We start from the raw sequence: 18206 nt of genomic DNA on the forward strand, positions 1-18206 counted from the left end.
GACCTCCAGCTCACTATGTAGCCCAGGCTAGGCTTCAATACAACATGCCCAAGTCTCCAGAGTGTTGCTATTATAGGTGCCAGAGCAGGACGGAGGTGGGGGAGGGAGAGTTCTTTCTTGCAAGAGAGAGGGTAGGGAAATCCCTTAGGCTGGGGTGGGGGTGGGGGCAGATCAGGAGTTAGGAAGACTGGGGTGGGGGTGCCACCCCCCCACCTCAGGCTTCATGATGTCAGATTCTGCCCGTGCCTTTCCCAGTCTGGGACAATGGTCCATTGAAAGTGGGGTGGGGCTTCAGAGCCTGGGTTCCGGAGAAGCGAGAGCCCTGGTGCCTGGACTCTGGGGGTAGAGATAAAGATTCTGGGGTGCTAACCACACCGGCGTCACTGAGTTGGTGTTCCTGCCCAGGCGCGCTCGGGGTGGGGTTGCAGGGTTGTGGAGTGAGTCTGTCAACTCCAGGTGAATTGGAGGCAGTCCCTAGAGAGGGGGGAAATGGGCAGGGGAGACGGTTGCTGAGCCAGGGGGCTGGGAGGGCCCCACATAAGGGTGGAGCGGATGGAATGAGAGCCAGAGAGGGCTGGGTGAGAGCACTACCTGTCACACTGATCGGCTGAGGCCTTCAAGAAAGCAGGTATTCGGTCTGCAAGGGCTAGGGGCCGGGGACACACTTCCAAACTAGAATGTATTAGCTCACATCTTTTCAGGTTTCGATTTCGGAATCAAGTTGCCAGCAGGGTTTCTCCCTACTGAGCTTAGAAAGAGGATCTGCCCCAGCCCCTCCCCAGCCCCCAGTCCCCCAGCCCCCCTAGCCCCCCAGTCCCCCAGCCCCCCAGCTCCGCAGTGGCTCCATCACTCAGTCTTGGACTTAGAGGTTTGCATATTCACAGAGCTCTACCTGGATCTGTCTGTGTTCAAATCTCTGCTTCTACCAAGACATCAATCCTATTGGATTAGGGCCTCTCATTATAATTTCATTTTGTCGGCTACTGTCAGTAAATACCTACCACCAAAGCCAGATATAGTGGCACTTACCTGTAATCCCAGCACTTGGGAGGCAGAGACAGGAGGATCTGATCAAGATCATCTCAGCTACATTAGACCCTGTCTTATCCTCCCTGCTTCAAAAAAAAAAGACCCCATCCCCAACTAAGGTCACATTCTGAGGGACTGGGGTTTAACATGTCAGGATATACGTGAGGAAGGCACAGAAATTTTGTGTAGTGTAATGATTTTTTTGCTTGGTAGCCCAGTTTTATCCAAAATAACATGCAAACTAGAGAAAACATGCCCAGACATGTCGTTCTGATAGTCATTCTATCCCTTAAGGCTGTCTTGGGCCTGGGGCTTGGTCAGCCCAGAGTCCCTTTGCTGCTCTTCGTCAGGACTGGTATTTCATGTCAAGGGTCATCACAGTGTGACACTCAGGTCAGCAGCAGCTATAGGGCTGTGTTCTGTAGCAAGTTCAAGGGCCTGGGGCTGTAGTTCAGTTGGCAGAGGGCTTGCCTAGCATGCACACGGCTTGGTGTTGGAGACCAGCCCCACATACACTGGGTAGACAGTGGTCTGGCTATAATTCCGTCACTCAGAAGGGAGAGGCAGGAGGATAAGAAGTTCCAGATGGTCCTCACCTACCTAGTCCAAGACCAGCCTTGGTTACCAGAAGGAGGCAAGGGGAGGAGAGACTAGGATGGGGGGGGGAGTTGAGCAGGGGGGGCAGTGGTGGCGCACGCCTTTACTCCCCTCATTTAGGAGGCAGAAGCAGGGGGATCTCTGTGAGTTCCAGGCCAGCCTGGTATAATTAGCAAGGGCTACACAGGGAAGACTTTTTCTAAAAACTAAAAATTTCTAGGTCTAGCCTGTCTGCTGAATGAGAAGTTCCAGGGAGAGGTCAGCAGTGGAGCGGTGGGCATTTGAATAGGGTTGCATTAGATCTGCCCTCATGCGCACTAAAGGGTGTTTTTTGTTGTTGTTTTTGTTGTTAAATTTTTGCTTTTCTGGGTTTTGGGTTTTATTTTATTTTATTTTTTCCAAGAAGGGGTTTCTTTGTGTGGCCTTGGCTGTCCGGACCTCACTCTATAGGTCAAAGGGGCCTCGAACTCACAGAGATCCGCCTGGCACTGCCTCCCAAGTGCTGGGATTAAAGGCGTGTGCCACCACACTGGGCTTGCACACACGCACTAAGGTTTTGTTTCTTTTGTTTTTTTCAGACAGAGTTTCTCTGAATTGCTTTGGAGACTGTCCTGGAACTTGCTCTGTAGAGTAGGCTGGCCTCGAACTCCCAGAGATCTGCCTGCCTCTGCCTCCCGAGTGCTGGGATTACGCCCGGCCGCACTAAGGTTTTAATCCCTCTGCTTTACATGTCACAACTCTAGGACCTTCTGGAGAAATGTGTCCGAAAACAAGAGAAGGGTGCCCAGAGCTATCCAGTGTAATTAGCACTGCTACATATTAGTTACCCAGAGCTATCCAGTGTAATTAGCACTGCTACACATTAGTTACCCAGAGCTATTCAGTGTAATTAGCACTGCTACATATTAGTTACCCAGAGCTATCCAGTGTAATTAGCACTGCTACACATTAGTTACTTTTTGCCAGTGTAGCAAAACACCTCTGGAAACAGCTCAAAGGAGGAAGGTTGTGCTTCAGCTTATGGTTTCAGAGGAGAGCAGTCGGTTGCCTCAGGCAGAGCATCATGGCAGGAAGGAGTGGACATTTGTTTCCGGTATGGAGCCTGAAAAGAAACAGACGGCCGCTGGAACTTAAAACTCCACTCAACCGTATTTTGTTGTTGTTTGTTCGAGACAGGGTTTCTCTGTATTGTTTTGGAGCCTGTCTTGGAACTCGCTCAGTAGACCAGGCTGGCATCGAACTCACAGAGATCCGTCTGTCTCTGACTCCCCCAGTGCTGGGATTAAAGGCATGCGCCACCAACGCCCGGCTCAACCATATTTTTATTTTATTTTTTAGGCAGTGAGAACGATAATTAAGAGTTACACTTGGCCACAGGTAAGACTAGAATGAGTCCAGAATGCCACAGGTGCAGGGCAGAGGACCAGCAGGGCTGTTTGGGTTACAGGAAGATAGTCTCTCAGGTGGTCTCATTGAGCAGAATGTAATGTCCCAGGTCCACTGAGATTTATTGCCGACAGCGGCATACAGGCCAACAACTTGTTCCGGTGTCCCAGCCTTAAGCGTCTCAGCCTTCAGGATCATTCGCTTCTGCTCCTCCAGCCTTCTTGGGTGCACGAGCTAGCTGACCTGGACCTCCTCTTCTTTCTTCCCTTGCATTCCCATGTTCCCTCACTTCACTCTCTTAGCGCAGGAGTTTCAAGGAAGGCGACGCTAAGGCTGAGGCTTTCTTTTCTAAGATTTGCTTTCGTCATTTTAAAATTGAGTGTGTACACACATGCAGGGGAATGCGCACGTGAATGCAGGTACTTTCAGAGGCCAGAAGAGGGCAGCAGATCCCCTGGAGCTGGGGTTAGAGGTGGCCGTGAGCTACTTGACATCGGTGCTGGAAGCCAAACTCTAGACCTCTGCAAGAGCAGTATGTGCTCCTAACTGTCATATCGTTTCTCCAGCCCCTTAGTCTATGAGCAAATTCCAGGACATCTGGGGTTACGATGAGACTCTGTTTTCAAAACAAAACAAAACGAAATAGGGTCAAGACCTCACCTCTGCCCTGTTAATACTGACTTTGCACATGTAGGGGGCATTTGACAGTTACCAAAAACAATTCTATACTCCTCTCCTTGACTGAATTTAACCGGCAGAAGTGTCAGTGCCATGAGGAGCCAATCCTTCCGTAGCTGGGTCCTCTCCCTGCCCCTTCTGTCTCCATTTAGGAAACCCTGAATTGGCTTCTGGTCTTTGTCCACTACGGCTGCTTGAGTCTTAAGAGAAATGACCTTTCAGTGGGCTGAGCAAACTGGGAATCTAGGCAATATTGTGACCTGTGTCCATCCTGGGGGAATTGGCTTATGTGGAACCCTGAACCACCTTCATTCAGAGTTACCCGTTGTATCCTTAAATTGTGGGTGAGGGGAGAGGGACTTCTGAAGAGTGCGAAAGGGTAGACCAGGGGGGTGGAGCTCTTCATGAGCTCAGACACTTTCCAGAATATGAGTCCTGTGATTTGTGTGTCTGTCTTAGCCATATGACCAGGGGCCATGACGTCATTGTTGGGGGAGGGGTGTTGCCTTCTGCTGTACTGAGTACACTCCTTGTCCTGGACTCAACCCTACCAGAGGTTGTGATCAGCGCCTACAGCTTTACAGCATCTCATCAAGCCTGCCTGTGAGGTCGAACAACTAAAGCTAAGAGGAGCCTGGGGTAGCAGAAATTGCAAGGTTGTAAACACTTAGGCTGGGGGGGGGGTGGTCTTTTCGCCTCCCTTAGCTGAGCAGCCTCTTACAGTTTCTGGTGCTAAAAGTTGGTGCCTGTTGGCTTCCAGTCTGAGTTTGTCCTGCAGATCGATTTTTTTTCTTTTTAATTTCCAGTTGGGCTGAGGCATACAACCAGTTTAGAAACCAGCCTAAGCTACATAGTGAGTTCTAGTATAGCCTGGGCTACATATAGGGATAGAGGTGTAGGCAAAGTTGGTACAGTGCTTGCCTGGAATGCAGGAAGTCCTGGGTTTGATTCTCAGCATCACACGATGGCACATACTTATAAACCCAGAACTCAGGAGCCAGAGGTGGGTGTCAGAAATCTAAGGTCATCCTTGGCTACTTAGTGCAAAGGCAGGCTACACAAGACCCTGTCTGAAAATTAAAGTTTCTTTGGGCTCAGGGCATAACTTGGAATAAATACTTGACTGTTTTGTGTGGGCCTGTGTTTGATCATCTAATACTGGGGGAAAAGAGGGAGAAGTTGATGAAAAGAACTTTAACTTTGTTAAAGGCAAAAAGAAAAAAAAAAGACACCATAGTGTGAAAGTAAAATTGTCATCTTTATTTCAAGCTCATAAATAAATGGGGGGAGGGCGGAGGGGAGGCAGGGGATGTTGGGAGGCCGGGCAGGCGGCTCTATGTTTTGCAGCAGAAGCCACAGTCAGAATTGCCGCAGCAGTAACAGCAGAAAGTGCAGAATGGGAAGTGGCTGTCTCGCCTCGTTCGCTTTGGGATCAGGAGCTGTGGAAAGGAAGGGAAGTGAGCCGCCTTGCTTGGGCGTGGGAAAGGCTGGGGAACCATGGAGGGAGTCCCAGTGGCTCTCACCGTCCCGTCGGTCCTGGCTTCTGTCCTGGCTTCTGTCCTGGGCCTGGGCTGTAGTGCTTCAGGCTGTCTCACCTGGGAGAGCAGAAAGGGCCCTTGAGTATTGACTGCTGAGTCTCCAGTACAGTTTTCTGACCTGTCTCTGCCAGCTTGGTCCTTCCCCGGGGGCTTAGGGACATGTGTTCAGATGGAATTCCGAGAAGAGACCTCCCTGCCCTGTTTGCCCCGTCATGCCTCGGATGCTCTGCTTTGTACAAGTACCTTCTTTGTTACCGTACTCTCCTCCTTCAGGACACTACCTTCCCGATAGTTCTCCCTGCATCTTATTTCTGACAGTTAGGTCACCACAGAGCAGAGTAACTCATCATCAGCTGGATTCTCAGCGACCCAAGGACCAACCATCATCTGCACAGCTGTCTACAAAGCTTGGCACCGCCAGAACCACCTCCACCCTCTCCTTACTTCCAACACTGATGCCGCTTATCAGATCCTACAGGCCCAAGGGTCCTGCGAGTGCCCACTCTGCTGTCTCAGCTCCAAGGTACAAATCTAGTGTCTTCGCTGTCGTTTGAGACAGGGTTTTCACAGCCCAGACTGGCACGGAACTTGCTATGTAGCCAAGGGTGGCTGTGGACTCCCGGTCCCCCCTCCTCCGTTTTCTGAGTGCCCACACCAAGCCTGGCTCTGCAGCGGTTCCTTCCTTACAGATTTGTTTGTGTGTGTTTTGCCTGCATGGGCACCACACGCATGCCCTGTGCCTGTGACGGTCAGAAGGCATCAGATGCCCTGAAGCTAGAGTTAAAGATGGTTGGGAGCCACCGTGCGGGTGCCAGGAACTGAATCTGGGTCCTTTGCACAAGCATCAAGTGCTCTAACCGCTGAGCCGCCTCTACAGCCCTTTCTGTATCCTTTTTTTTTTTTCCCCTTGAGACAGTGTTTCTCTGTATTGCTTTGGAGGCCTGTCCTGGAACTGGCTCTTGTAGACCAGGCTGGCCTCGAACTCACAGAGACCCGCCTGCCTCTGCCTCCCGAGCGCTGGGATTAAAGGCGTGCGCCACCACCGCCCGGCTCTGTATCATTTTTCTTATAAAACACCTTGGCTTGGCTTTCTGCCTCTTGGCCCCAATTCTGGTCCTTCCTGATGGCAGTAATTCGGTCGTCATCTTTTTTTTTTTTTTGGTTTTTCGAGACAGGGTTTCTCTGTGGCTTTGGAGGCTGTCCTGGAACTCGCTTGGTAGTCCAGGCTGGTCTTGAACTTACAGAGATCCGCCTGCCTCTGCCTCCCAAGTGCTGGGATTAAAGGCGTGCACCACCAACGCCTGGCCTTCGGCCGTCATCTTTTGTGCTATCCACAAATAGGTGTTTTCTAAATAGTCAAGTAAAGGCACTTTAAGGACTGGAATAGGACAGCCAGAGGAACATTGTTTCTGGCTTTCCAGCATGTTCCTTATGACCACTTTCCACAGTCCCTGTGCAGCTAGAGAGTGGCCCACCCTTGTCCCTTCAGTAGCTGCCCTGCATAACTGAGGAGCCCCTGCCTCCCGGACAGTGGCTCTCCCACGGTAGCAGGCTTAGGGTGCTCACCAGCTGCTGGAGGATGCTGCTGCTGGCCAGGTTGGCGATGAGGAGGATCAAGAAACAGGCAGCCTGGATCTTAGTGCTCTGTGCCATCGTGCCTTCCGTCCTGCTGTGCCATCTGAGGGTTTGCCTGGTGTCTGGGACCCAGTCCTAGGCCTTTTTATGGGACCAGTTGGAGGAGGGGACACCTGAGCCCCCTCCCCTTTGCCCTGACCCATTTCCAAGAAGATAGTGGCGCCGAACAGGCGGGAGAGATAAGCGGGAACAGAGTGACAGGGGACAGGGTTGTGTCACCCTCAGCCAGCAGAGCTGCATCCAGGGGGTGGGGCAGCTAGGGCCATGGACACACTCCTCCAGCCGGCCACCTGTGATGTCACGCTGTGGATCCCAGAAAAATTCCCCTTTTCCCCTGGACATTGCCCTCTACCCGTACCGGTGTCTTCAGTATGGCTGTCACTGGACTTCCCAGAGTGACCCAGCAATGGGGTACACATATGCAGGGCACATTCTAGCACCAGTCAGGACAGACAGATGCCCAAGCATAGGCTGCCTGTGGTGTCCAATGTCCAGACCACACGACGTAGCTGTCGTGTTGAAGTCCCCTTTTGCCTATGGTGGTGGCAGTCATTAGTCACAGCCAGAGCCAACATGTTTCACAGCCCGGCATGTGGGCTAGTCCATTCCTTCACACACCAGGGCTCACTAGCTCCCCACATCTTACGCACCGGTACCAACCCACTTCCGTGTTAGCAGCTAGTGCTATTCGGCCTCCGAGTGGTCCTCCCGGATTCTGTTAGTTTAGGCTTACAGACGCCTTCTAGTCACTGACACCAGGGGCCTGGCCTGATCATCACACTTCCATCTCCCTCTAAGCACAAGGGACTCAGCAGCAGGTTAGACTTGGCAGAGCAGAGGAATTAGGCCAGAACCTTCTCAATTGCCATGCTGGGAGAATATACACCACAGAAATTGGTACAGGGCACACTCCAGGGTGTTTATGGTTGGTTCTTGGGGTACTACTGAAACCTGTGTGGTGTCCTCCTTCCTGTCTATTACCTGGCTCCCTTGCTGTGCATGGCTGGAGACATTCTGGAACTTTGACTCACTGGCTACTGACACGGCCCCTGACTCACACAGGAACACCAGAGTCAATCCTGTGTAGAGGCCTGGGGATGCGGCCGCCACCCCAACGCTGTTGCTCACTAGAGCCCCTAGGCTGCTTGCTATGCTCTCTGAAAGAGATCACCAGGGAGGGGCAAGCCAGAGACCATCAGGTGTACTCAGGCTGTGGCAAGGCCGAAACCACAGCAAGGTGACTGACAAGCAGGCCTGGATCTTGGGAATAGGTCAGTCTCCTGGGGACATGATGGTCTCCCCCAGGCCTGCCAGGCATCACTGTGGCTGCTCAGGACAGGTTTCATCATCCGCCAAGGGCAGGGGTCACAGCACAGGCGCCAGAGCCACGGTGTGCGGCGACAGACTGCCGGGCCAAGCCTGGCTTCCTGGCCCTCTGCCCTCCCTTGGGGGTGGGGGGCTCAAGGCCAGGCCCCATCATTGGCTGGGGCCGAGGGGAGGGCTTCAGCCCCAGAGGCCAGGGATGCTCATCGGCTCTGTTTTCAAGAAGCCCTGACCTGGGAGACTCCAGCCTCACCCCCCTCAACACCAAGGGTCACATCCTTGACCGCAGCTCCCATACCCCTCATCCGCACCCTAGGGCCTCAAAGGAGAAATGCAGTCCTTAATTCTCCCGGCCGTTTTTACACAGTCACAATATAGTTGAAGCTCAGACCTCGGGGAGACCCTAGGATCCCTGCCTGTCCCCTCACCCAACTCCGACCGACACACAGACAGACAAGGCGGGGCCACACTGGCCAGTTTATTGCAGTTAAATACCTCTCTCTCTATTTTTCGTTCATTTTTCCATAAAGAAAATTAAACACACGCGCACACACACGCACACACATACATACACACCCACACACCCAGAGGGGAGCAGGGATCCAGAAACAAGAGGGGTGGGGGACGTGGCCTCCCTGCATAGGTCCAGGCCCCAGGGAAGGCGTCCCCGAAGCTCCCTCCTTCCCATGAGCACCCTGTCTCAATACCTCTAGAGACCAAGGAGGCAGCGGGCAGCGGGGCCTCTGTCCTCCTCCCTTGCTCCTCCTGGTAGCCCATTACAAGTGCTGGGCTGGTGAGGAGCGAGAAGGGAGGCTGGTGGACAGGTGGGCAGGTGGCATCTTTTCCGCATGGAGGAGGGTAGTGGGCAACGTATCCACAGAAATGCATTATGTCTCCTTGTTTTTGTTAAAAATCTACTATAAAAAAACGCAGCTTGGGGAGGGGTATCTCCCTCTCTGTGCTAAGGGCTGGGGGAGGGGCGGCAGAGGCCGGCAGCAGCTGCAGGGTGGGCATCACTGCCGGGCGCTCTCGCCCACCATTTCCAGGTTGTGCTGCTGCAGTTGGGCTCGAAGCAGGGCGTTCTCGTTCTTCAGCTCCTCGATCTGCAGGCACCAGAGAGGACACATGAGCCAGGGGCTAGCCCTCGGCACCCTGGGCCCCCAGTGGACCCCGGCCTACACCTGCCTGCTGTCTCAGGAGCTCATTGTCCATCTGCAGCCGCTCGGCCTCCTTGAAGGTCTCCTGCATTCGCTGGTTGGTCTGGCGTAGCTCCCGGATGTAGTCACAGGCCTTGGACAGGATGCCCCCTTTGCTCTGGAGTGGGGAGGGAGGGGGGCAGGCCCGAGTCAGAGGACGGGGCCACTCCTGTGCAGGGACGGGAGACTGGGGACACTCACCGCTCCTGTCTTGCTGTTGTCTGCATGACAGTCTGGAATGATTTTTGAAAGCTGGACGATCCAGTTGTTAATCTTGTCCCTCCGTCTCCGCTCCACTGTAGGAGACAGCGACAGGCATGGCTTCATGGGCAGGTTCACAGAAGCCAGCATGGTGCAGGTGCCCTCATGGCACTGGTAAGGACCTCACAGGGACCCTAGGCTGCCACCTCCTCACGGGCCACATTGCTTCACGAGAAGCCCAACCAAGTCTCAATCCTCAAGAGCCACGCTGTCAGGACAGGAGCCCACGGTGACAACGAGCTGCAGGCGTGTTTCATTGCCTTCCTGGCACTCCACACATCGGAGTCACACACACTCGGGCCGCTGAAAATGCAGCCCCGGGAGCTGGGATCCATCTTTCTTTGAGGGGCAGAACCCAGCAACCCCAGTCTCTGTGACCCTCGAATTTCATTCTCTGCACGTCCCCAGAGACTCTGGCTTCTGTAACTTTACTTTTCTCATCTTATTTTTATTTATTTATTTTTCGTCCCCTTGGGGGAGAGGGTCTCATGTAGGTCAGGCTGACCTCAAACTGTGTAGTCAAGGGTGACTAAACTTCTGACCCTTTTGCCTCCATTTCCTGAGTAGCCACTATGCCTGGTTTTATTCATGGCTGAGACAACTGAGCTACACGCCAGCCCCTTCTCATCTTCAATGCCAAAATCTGATCATGCCCTGCCCGTTTAAAATTCCCCTCCACAGCCTTGGCAAGCTGCACTCTCCAGACGAGGGCTATGGCTCTGAGGCCTGGCCCTCTGAACCTCACCTCATCGGAGAGTGTGAGCCCCATACCTTGAAGGCAAAGGATGGCAAGGGACAGACTTCACGTCAAAGTTCGGACCTGTGCTTTAATTAAACTCTAACCTCCCACTGCTAGCCATACCGAGTGACGCTGTCCCACGGACATGGCCCGCGGCTTGCTGTGGCCTGGCATATGCTCATGGTGCCAACAGGAACCACCTGACTTGGAACCAGGTTCACAGCTTGTTGTAGCGAGGCTTCCAGGCACTTCCTCATTACCTCATGGCAGCACAAAAGACCCTGGTATCTCTAAGTCCCCTCATAGCCCTGTCCTGCTGTCAGGAGGGCTGAAAACAGTGGTCAAATTTGTGGAGGGAGCTGGGGCTAGAGCCTGGTGGGCTGTGGAGAAAGGGCAAGGAGGCATTTCCTAACGAGGGCAGTGAGCAGAAAATGGGGAAAACTAAGGGAGAGGGCGGGTGAGGGCAGGCTCCTTTCTCTTCAGACCTGAACTCACACCTTGCCCATGACATTCCCTTAAGGGACCTCAAGGCCCAGGAACAGGTAGAGGTCACGGCCTCTGCTTAGTCAGGCTGCTGTGAAGAGTCTCCTCCTTTGGCACGAGTGACTTCATTTCCAAAGCAGACTCTCTTGCCCTCTGTCTACTCCCTCTTCACAGCAATGAGTCTCTCTGAGATCAGACTGAGCTTGGCAAGGGATGCATCTCCACTAGGCTTAGGGATGGTCACTGTCACCATCAAGTGCGGTAGAATCTTCTGGGAACCTGGTGGTGGACGGCAGCAGCAAGGCAGAGTCCAGCCAGGACCAGAAGCCCCACCCTCCGGGTTCCCTGGCAGAGAGCTACAGGGCTCACGCAGTGCTCCCCACCCTCCTCCCACCCACTTTCCTCAAGTCTAGGCACCAGGCACCCGCCTCACTGACGACCACACCCCAGCCCATTAGGGTTAGGGTAGGTGTGTGTGACAGGGCTCCTCTGGTCTGCATTCAGTCCTGCAAAAAGTACAAGTGTGTGGCTATCAATGCGGATGTCCTCCAGGGTGGGCTGGATGCTGGCTTTGTCCTGGTTGGTGCTCAAGACAGCACTGTAAAGGGATGAGCAGGGGGACGCTGGGCCCACAGTAATTGGGCCCAAGGAAGGGCAGGGTGGAACAATACTTTCTGCACGGGGCCCACAGTACAATAAATCTCCAGACAGTCTTTAAGGGGTCCCCAGGAAGATGGATAATAAGATGACATGAACCACTTTTGGGTGTGCGTGTTGTTTTTACGTAAGTTGTCTACAGGTGGTAACATGGTTAGGCCTGTGCTTGGAAAAACTATGAGGACCAGCAGAAGGCCAGTTATTTTACAGAAGCCCTGGAGTTGCAACCCAGCACTTGAAACACACTCACAGCCAGGTGCGGCGGAGCACACATTTAATCCCAGCACTTAGAGGACGCAGAGGCTGGACGAACTCTGCGATGTGGAGGCTAGTCTGGTCTACACAGTGAGTTCTAGAATAGCCAAACTACAGATCTACAGAAAGATCCTGTCCCTAAAACCAAAATAATTAAATAAATTAATAAACAAACCCCACACCGCACAGTACAACCTGCTGAAGGACAAGAGGGACAGAACAGTGGGAGACACTAGCTTGCCTCTCTCCAAGGAGAGCAAGAAAACACCAGGCCGGAAGTCCCCAGCCACCGCAGCCAGCCTGGCCTTCCTGTGGAGGGGACTTTTCCCAGCAGCAGGCATACATCCACTACACTACACGGGGGCACCTTCTCCAGGCCAGACGGTACGCAGAGCTCAGTAAGTCCTACATCCTCAAATAACTGGAACCACAACAAAAGCGAGAGCCTAAGCCCTACACACGTCTGGGAACTGGGCAACATGCCTCCTAAATAGCCTGGGGCCAAAGAAGAAATCGTAAGAGACCTGGAAAATATTGTTATAAATGATAATAGAAATATTTGTATAAATGGGAGCATTAGACAAAGTCTGAAGCTATAGATTTACATCAGGAAAAAGTTCGTTTGTTTGTTTGGTTGGTTGGTTTTCCAAGATAGGGTTTCTCTGTGTAGCTTTGTAGACCAGGCTGGCCTCTGCCCCCCCCACCCAAGTGCCGGGATTAAAGGCATGCGCCAACACCATTTGTTCTTTCTTTAAGGCAGGTTCTTTTGGGGGGGGAGGGGGAGTTGGTGGTTTCAAGACAGGGTTTCTCTGTTTTGGAGGCTGTCCTGGAATTCGCTCTGTAGACCAGGCTAGCCTCGAACTCACAGAGATCCGCCTGCTTCTGCCTCCCTAGATGTAGTTCAGGCTGGCTTTGAACACACAATTCTGCCTCAGCCTCACCAGTGCTGGGCTTACAAAAGGGCACCATACCCAGCTTTAAAAAGTAAAGACTTGGTGATTCCTGCTACTCGGGAGCATGAAGCAGGAGGCTTCCGAGTTCAAAACCAGCCTGTACAAATTAGTGAGACTGTCTCAAAAAGATTTAAGGAGGAAAGGCTGGGGGTTTAGTTACAAGTGTCTTTCCTAGCACTTAGGCCTAGGCTCTTCCCCAGTGTCCACAAAGAACCCTCCGCAAAGACCACCACCACAGGTTAAGACTCTGTTACAAACAGTGGAAATAATAAAACAGAAAAAGAACGCAGCTCGGCATTTAAAGTTAGGTTTCATGTAGACCTGCATTTCCGCCACCAGAGAGTAAACTCTGCTACCATTAACAACAGGCTCCCCACCCACCCCTTGGCACAACAAATGTTTGCTGCTCCCTCAGGGCCCAGCACGCACCTTCTGGAGCCCCCAACCCCCACCCCTGCAGAAATGAGAGAGAAGCCAAGGGGGAACTCATGTTGGTGAGTCCTGGGAAGGCAAGGATTGAACTCTGAAAGCTGCCCTGCCTCATTTCTGGCAGAGAAGCATACACGGAGCCCTTTAGGAGGGCAGACAGCATGTTCTTTGTGCATAAGCTAGGGTGAATCTCATAGACTGCTAGACACGGAGATTCTGAGCTGCAAGCTCCCAAGGAGCAGAAACTCCATCTTGTGGCGCCACGGGTGTGGGGGGGGGGTCAAGCCCTAGGAAGGTAGGAAGAGGCAGCTATCACCTCGCTGGAGAAAAAGTAAGACTTCTGGTGCTGGGGTTGAGTCTTAGAGGCCAGACAACCAGAGCTTCTCTGCACCCCTGGCTGGGGGAGACTCAGACCCAAGGAGCACCCACAGCCAAAGCCAGTAGTGCCCCGTTCTTGAGGGCGTGTGCAGCAAAGACAGCTCTGGGCTTCTCCTCTGTCAGTCAGAACCCCCAAGGGTAGGGTGGGAGGAACAAAGACATTAGAATAAGAGAGAGCAGGAAGAGGGACCTTCCCAAGAGCAGTGGGGGGCAGGCGGGTTAACAGGCAGGGGCAGATGCTTGGAGCTCAGACAGAAAAGGAAGCCAGCAGATTTGGCAATGAGGTCACCACAGGTGACCTTCAATGGAGCCAGTCTGGTAGGCCAGACTAGACTGCCAAGCCACAGGGACTGGCAGATGGTGGTTCAAACCTTCGACAGGTTAGAAGCCAGAGGGCTGGTTGTGGCTGGAGGGTGGGGAGGTTATGGAAACTGCTGGTCGGAGGATGAAAAACAGCAACGCTGGCTGAGTCCAGGAAGGGCAGAAGGAAGTGGAGAGGGGGTGGCATGCTCAGTGGGGGGCTGGAGTTAGGGGTGGGGGGCTAGCATCACTGAGGGCTGCCTGAGTTCATTTCACACAGGACACTTTAACAGCCAGAGGACCCGCAATCCCCCTGCATCACTTCCAAACCAACTTCCAATCTCAGCTCACCCTTCCCCTCACGTAACCCAGCAGCTCCAGAATCTTCTCCACATCTCGCCACCTCAGACCAGACCTCCCCCATCCCAGAAGCCATCTCTAGCGTGTGACACCCTGCTTCCACACAGACCCCACACTGGTGTCCCCATCCCTGGACACCAGGATCAGGATAGCCACTCTGGGAAGGGCTTCTCTTCTAGAGAGCTGGTGCGAGTGAGCCAGCCTTGCGGGTGCCCGTCCCCAAACCTTCCTCTTTCCCTTCCCCATTTGGCTCTTCCTCAAACTTAAAAGTGTCTACGGCTGAAGGGCCCGAGCCTTCGTCTGTTTCTTCCCAGGTCCCTGAGAGGCCTCTTCAAATGTCACCCTCTGAGAGGCCTCTTCAAATGTCACCCCCTGAGAGGCCTCTGAAGCTCATGTCTAGCACTCGGCTCCACTCAGGGTTCTTTCCAGTGCTCAGGCATGCTAAGGGTCCAATGGTAACCGTGTGGTTTGTCTCCTACCAGTGAGTGGTGCAAGAGCCTAGACCGTGTCTCTTCTGTCGTCCACTGCACTTGCGGCCTAGATGGAGGCCGGCGAGGCTGTGCGCTTGTTGGCCAAAAGCTTGCCAGCAGCTTAAACAGTAGCCCCCCCCCCCCACTCCCTCTGATATCAAAGCACCCTCAAGCCTCAGGGCCTGAGGTCTTCATCCTGGTTCAGTCTCAGAGAAACCACACAAAGCTTCAGTGACAAGCAAACAGCAACCTTGAAACAACTTGACTCTCGTCAGCCTGTGTCCCCCTCTACTTGCTAAGCTCCCAGAAAAATCTTCCTCTGTCTCTCAGCCACAAGCCGTCCTTAGGCCAGGCTGCAGTCCTGGCACAGGGCCTGCGCTGCCCTGCCCTGCCTGGGACCCAGGGTCAGTAAATATTTGTTGGGTGATGGCTGCTTGGGTGTCAGAACTGCCTTGCCTTGAGTCCTGGCAATATGCTGATGACCAATCAAGCCAGGGAGACCAAAGAACAACCCTAAAACACAAAAGACCTCAGGGTGGAGCTGTAGCTTCCCGGAAGGGCAGGAGGTACCGGCTTCAACTGGTCAGAAGTGCAACTTCCTTAACATACAGGCTGCCCAGCTACAGACGGGGCAAGAACGCGTGAACAAAAACCTACTTACTGACGTAGCGGCTGCCGTTTTACGAGGCCGGCCAATAGCCCAACTCGAATCACAGTCTGGGCACGAGAAAGCGCCTGGCCAAACCCAACTCACGCCCTCTGTCTTTCCTAACAGCTTGCTGCCCTTCACCCATCAGCCCTGACAGGCGAATTCAGCAAACACCTCTCCGGCACCTGGGCATGCCAGGCAATGGGCTCAAAGCACCCTGGAGGCCAGGGGCTGGCCAAGAACACCGTCCTTACCTTCATTGTGCTGAGCTCTTCTTCTCTCATCTCGAGGAGTTCTGGTTCCATCGATTTTTCTAGAATAGAAGGGGAAACGACAGACACTTATTATCTTAGACCCATGTCTTCAAGTATTTACCAGACTATCAAACTTGACAAACACCTTTGTCTTTTTCACGGCACTAGGAAAAAACCCAGGGCTTTGCAAAATGCCACTGAGTTACCTCTCCAGCCCACAACGGTTATTTTTACAAGGTAAACCCATGTGGCAATAAAGAGAAAATTGAACTTCATTTTTCTTAAAACTGGTACTCCAGAAGCAAAAGCTAATAAAACCCATAGCGGATTCCTGCTGTATTCTGACAGGTCCAGCGGCTAAGCCAAAAAAAAAAAACAAAAAACAAAAAACCTCCCTTCCCTCGGGCCCCCCAAAAAACGGGAGTACAGCACGTACGGAGAATAGGGGTGTGTCCGGGGTGCAATTGTCCTCTGTGTTCCTGTCTGAAGCACGTCCTGGGGTGTCATCATGACATAGAACTGGCCTGCGGGAAATGTGCAGTGAGCGTCAGTAAGGGGTCACGGTGGCGCTGCTTGCGTGACTTCCCTTAGCTACCCTCCCTCCCCTTACCTCCGGCCTGCAGGCTCTGGTCTGTGGTCTGCACAGAGACAGCCGTGGTATCTCCCACACTGGATGCTGGGAAATATGCAAACCGGGCCTCCCCGCTGACAGCTTCTGCGGCTGGGCTGCCACCATTGCTGAATGGATTTTGAATCACAGCCTAGGGAAGAGGACGCAGGCCATCCTCAGCAGCCCCCACGCCCCACACACCCCCAGCTACACCCCGCCTTTGTTGTTGGGATGGGTGTTTATTTCATCACGTGAGGAGAGGGGGAGGCCGCTGTGTGCCCCATCCTGTCTAGTATCTCGTCTCTCACAGGACTCAACTACCCCTAGCTCCTCTACTCCACTTTTCTCCTCTTAAAAGTTTTTCCCCCCTGTTTCATAGCAGAAAAAGAAAAAATTCCAAGAGGGTCGTCCAGGGTGTGTGCCAAACGTCAACCTGACACGGCTTTGGCGGCCTAGAGAACGTGTGTGCATGTGTGTGCGCGCTCACACGCGTGTGTCACACCCCACCCCCGGGGCTCCCCCCCTCCCCAGCCCATCCCCAGGAGCTGCGTGCGGGGCCACCTACCAGCGGGAAGGGTGCCGCGGGACCTGGGGGGACAGAGGCAGCGGCCGGGCCGGGGCGCTGGGCTGCCCCGTCCACACCCACCTGGGTCACGGCCTGCTGCCCCCCCGCGAAGGCAGCCGTGGACACGACGCTGACTGCGCCAGCCGCGTCGCCCTGGCCGTCCAGCTGACCATCAGTCACCTGGACTACGCGGTATGTCACCTGCAGGGGGCGGCAGAGCGACGAGAGCGACGCTAGGGCCCGAGGAGGGGGCCAGGTCGGAGCCTCTTCCCCTCGCCCCGGCGCCGGCGAGCATCCGTCCGTCCGTCCGTCCGTCCGCCCTGCCCTGCGCCCGCCCGCCCGCCCCGCCGCTGGCCCTCGGGGCTCCCCGGCCGCCTCACCTGGCCTCCATTATTCTCTGTGCGGAACTGGTACTGGATGTTGTGGTCGCCGAACGCCGCCTGCTGGACGCTGGCGATGGCCACCGCCGTCTGCTCCTCAGCCCCCGGGCCGTCCCCGCCTGTGGGGGCAGCGGGGGCTCGCTCAGCGGGCGCGCGGGGGGCCTCCCGGCGGCCGTCGTCACCCCCCGCCCCTCCCCAGGCCCGCATCCCCGCGGCGCGGGCCGCAGCCACCTCCCCGCGGCCCCGCAAGCACTCACCTTCCTGCAGCTCGACGCCCTCCTCGGCCTCGGGTCCCTTGTCGTGGCTGCGGGGACACACGCGGGGCAGGGCCCGGGGTCAGCGAGGCCCGCACCCTCCCCGCCCGCCGCCCGCCCGCCCCGGGGCCCCGCCAGGGTCAACACTGTGGCCGGGTGCCCCCCCCACATCCCATATCCCGGCCCGGGTCCCCGGTCCCCTCCCCGCGGCCTCCATTTTGAGCCGGGCCCGGAGGCCGCTGGGGATCATGGCGGCCCCCGCGCGCGCGAGGGGCTGCGGGGCTGCGGGGAGGGGCGCGAGCGGCCGCGGGGCGCGCCTTACCTGGCGGCGGCGGCGGCGGCGGTGGCCGAGGAAGCAGGATCCAGACCCGGGTCCAGCATGTCCATGGGGGGGGGCCGGGGGAGGGGAGGGAGGAGGGGAGGGGAGGGGGCGGGCGGCCGGCGGGGGGGGGCCCCGAGCCCGGCGCTGCTCACGCCGCGCGGCAGGAGGGGACGGAGGAGACACGGGAGCCGCTCGCGCTGATCACGGGGACAAACAGTGGGGTCATGTGAGGAGGAGATGCCGCCGCCGCCGCCGCCGCCGCTGCTCCTGCAGCCGCCGCCGCCGCCTCCGCCCGCCGCCGCCGCCTCCGCCCGCCGCCGCCGGCTCCGGGCCGCAGCTCAGCTGCCCCCCGCCCGCCTCGCCCGCCCGCCGCACGCGGCCTGGGGCCTGCTTCCCGGAGCGCTCGCCGCCGCCGCGACTTGAGCTCGCTCTCTCTCTCTCTCTTTTTTTTTAAACACGGCCCAGCCTGGATGGCGGCCGCCCTGGCCCTCGATCCCCGGCTCGC

General features: G+C 55.3%; 2 protein-coding genes across 3 annotated transcripts; both read right to left on the bottom strand.

Annotated features, from left to right (window-relative positions):
* Nucleotides 1-4929: 4929 nt before the first annotated feature.
* On the bottom strand, nt 4930-8504 carry LOC101832484 (hepcidin antimicrobial peptide). Its single transcript, XM_005081868.4, has 3 exons — nt 6795-8504; nt 5214-5285; nt 4930-5129 (listed from the first exon to the last, which is right to left on the bottom strand). The coding sequence occupies exons 1-3, from the start codon at nt 6879-6881 to the stop codon at nt 5025-5027; spliced, it is 264 nt and encodes an 87-aa protein (XP_005081925.1). The 5' UTR covers nt 6882-8504; the 3' UTR covers nt 4930-5024.
* A 138-nt stretch (nt 8505-8642) lies between these two features.
* On the bottom strand, nt 8643-17805 carry Usf2 (upstream transcription factor 2, c-fos interacting). Of its 2 annotated transcripts, XM_040735464.1 has the most exons (10): nt 17702-17805; nt 17383-17429; nt 17126-17244; nt 16746-16946; nt 16181-16331; nt 16007-16094; nt 15571-15629; nt 9584-9678; nt 9372-9500; nt 8643-9289 (listed from the first exon to the last, which is right to left on the bottom strand). In XM_040735464.1, the coding sequence occupies exons 1-10, from the start codon at nt 17764-17766 to the stop codon at nt 9200-9202; spliced, it is 1044 nt and encodes a 347-aa protein (XP_040591398.1). In that variant the 5' UTR covers nt 17767-17805; the 3' UTR covers nt 8643-9199. The 2 variants fall into 2 exon arrangements, with proteins under 2 accessions (XP_040591398.1, XP_040591399.1); XM_040735465.1 differs by lacking the exon at nt 16746-16946.
* Nucleotides 17806-18206: the final 401 nt, after the last annotated feature.

This window comes from Mesocricetus auratus, unplaced genomic scaffold (genome assembly GCF_017639785.1).
Source record: "Mesocricetus auratus isolate SY011 unplaced genomic scaffold, BCM_Maur_2.0 Super-Scaffold_100046, whole genome shotgun sequence".
NCBI classification, from domain to species: domain Eukaryota; kingdom Metazoa; phylum Chordata; class Mammalia; order Rodentia; family Cricetidae; genus Mesocricetus; species Mesocricetus auratus.

Excerpts from the sequence above, each read along its gene's own strand:
- LOC101832484 (XM_005081868.4), bottom strand. The coding sequence starts at position 6,881 with ATGGCACAGAGCACTAAGATCCAGGCTGCCTGTTTCTTGATCCTCCTC. Across the intron at positions 5,286-6,794 it reads GCAGCATCCTCCAGCAGCTG|GTGAGACAGCCTGAAGCACT; the intron begins GTGAGCACCCTA and ends CTGCTCTCCCAG. Across the intron at positions 5,130-5,213 it reads AAGCCAGGACCGACGGGACG|CTCCTGATCCCAAAGCGAAC; the intron begins GTGAGAGCCACT and ends TCCTTTCCACAG.
- Usf2 (XM_040735464.1), bottom strand. The coding sequence starts at position 17,766 with ATGGACATGCTGGACCCGGGTCTGGATCCTGCTTCCTCGGCCACCGCC. Across the intron at positions 16,095-16,180 it reads CCAGAGCCTGCAGGCCGGAG|GCCAGTTCTATGTCATGATG; the intron begins GTAAGGGGAGGG and ends CATTTCCCGCAG. Across the intron at positions 9,290-9,371 it reads ATGAGCTCCTGAGACAGCAG|ATCGAGGAGCTGAAGAACGA; the intron begins GCAGGTGTAGGC and ends TGGTGCCTGCAG.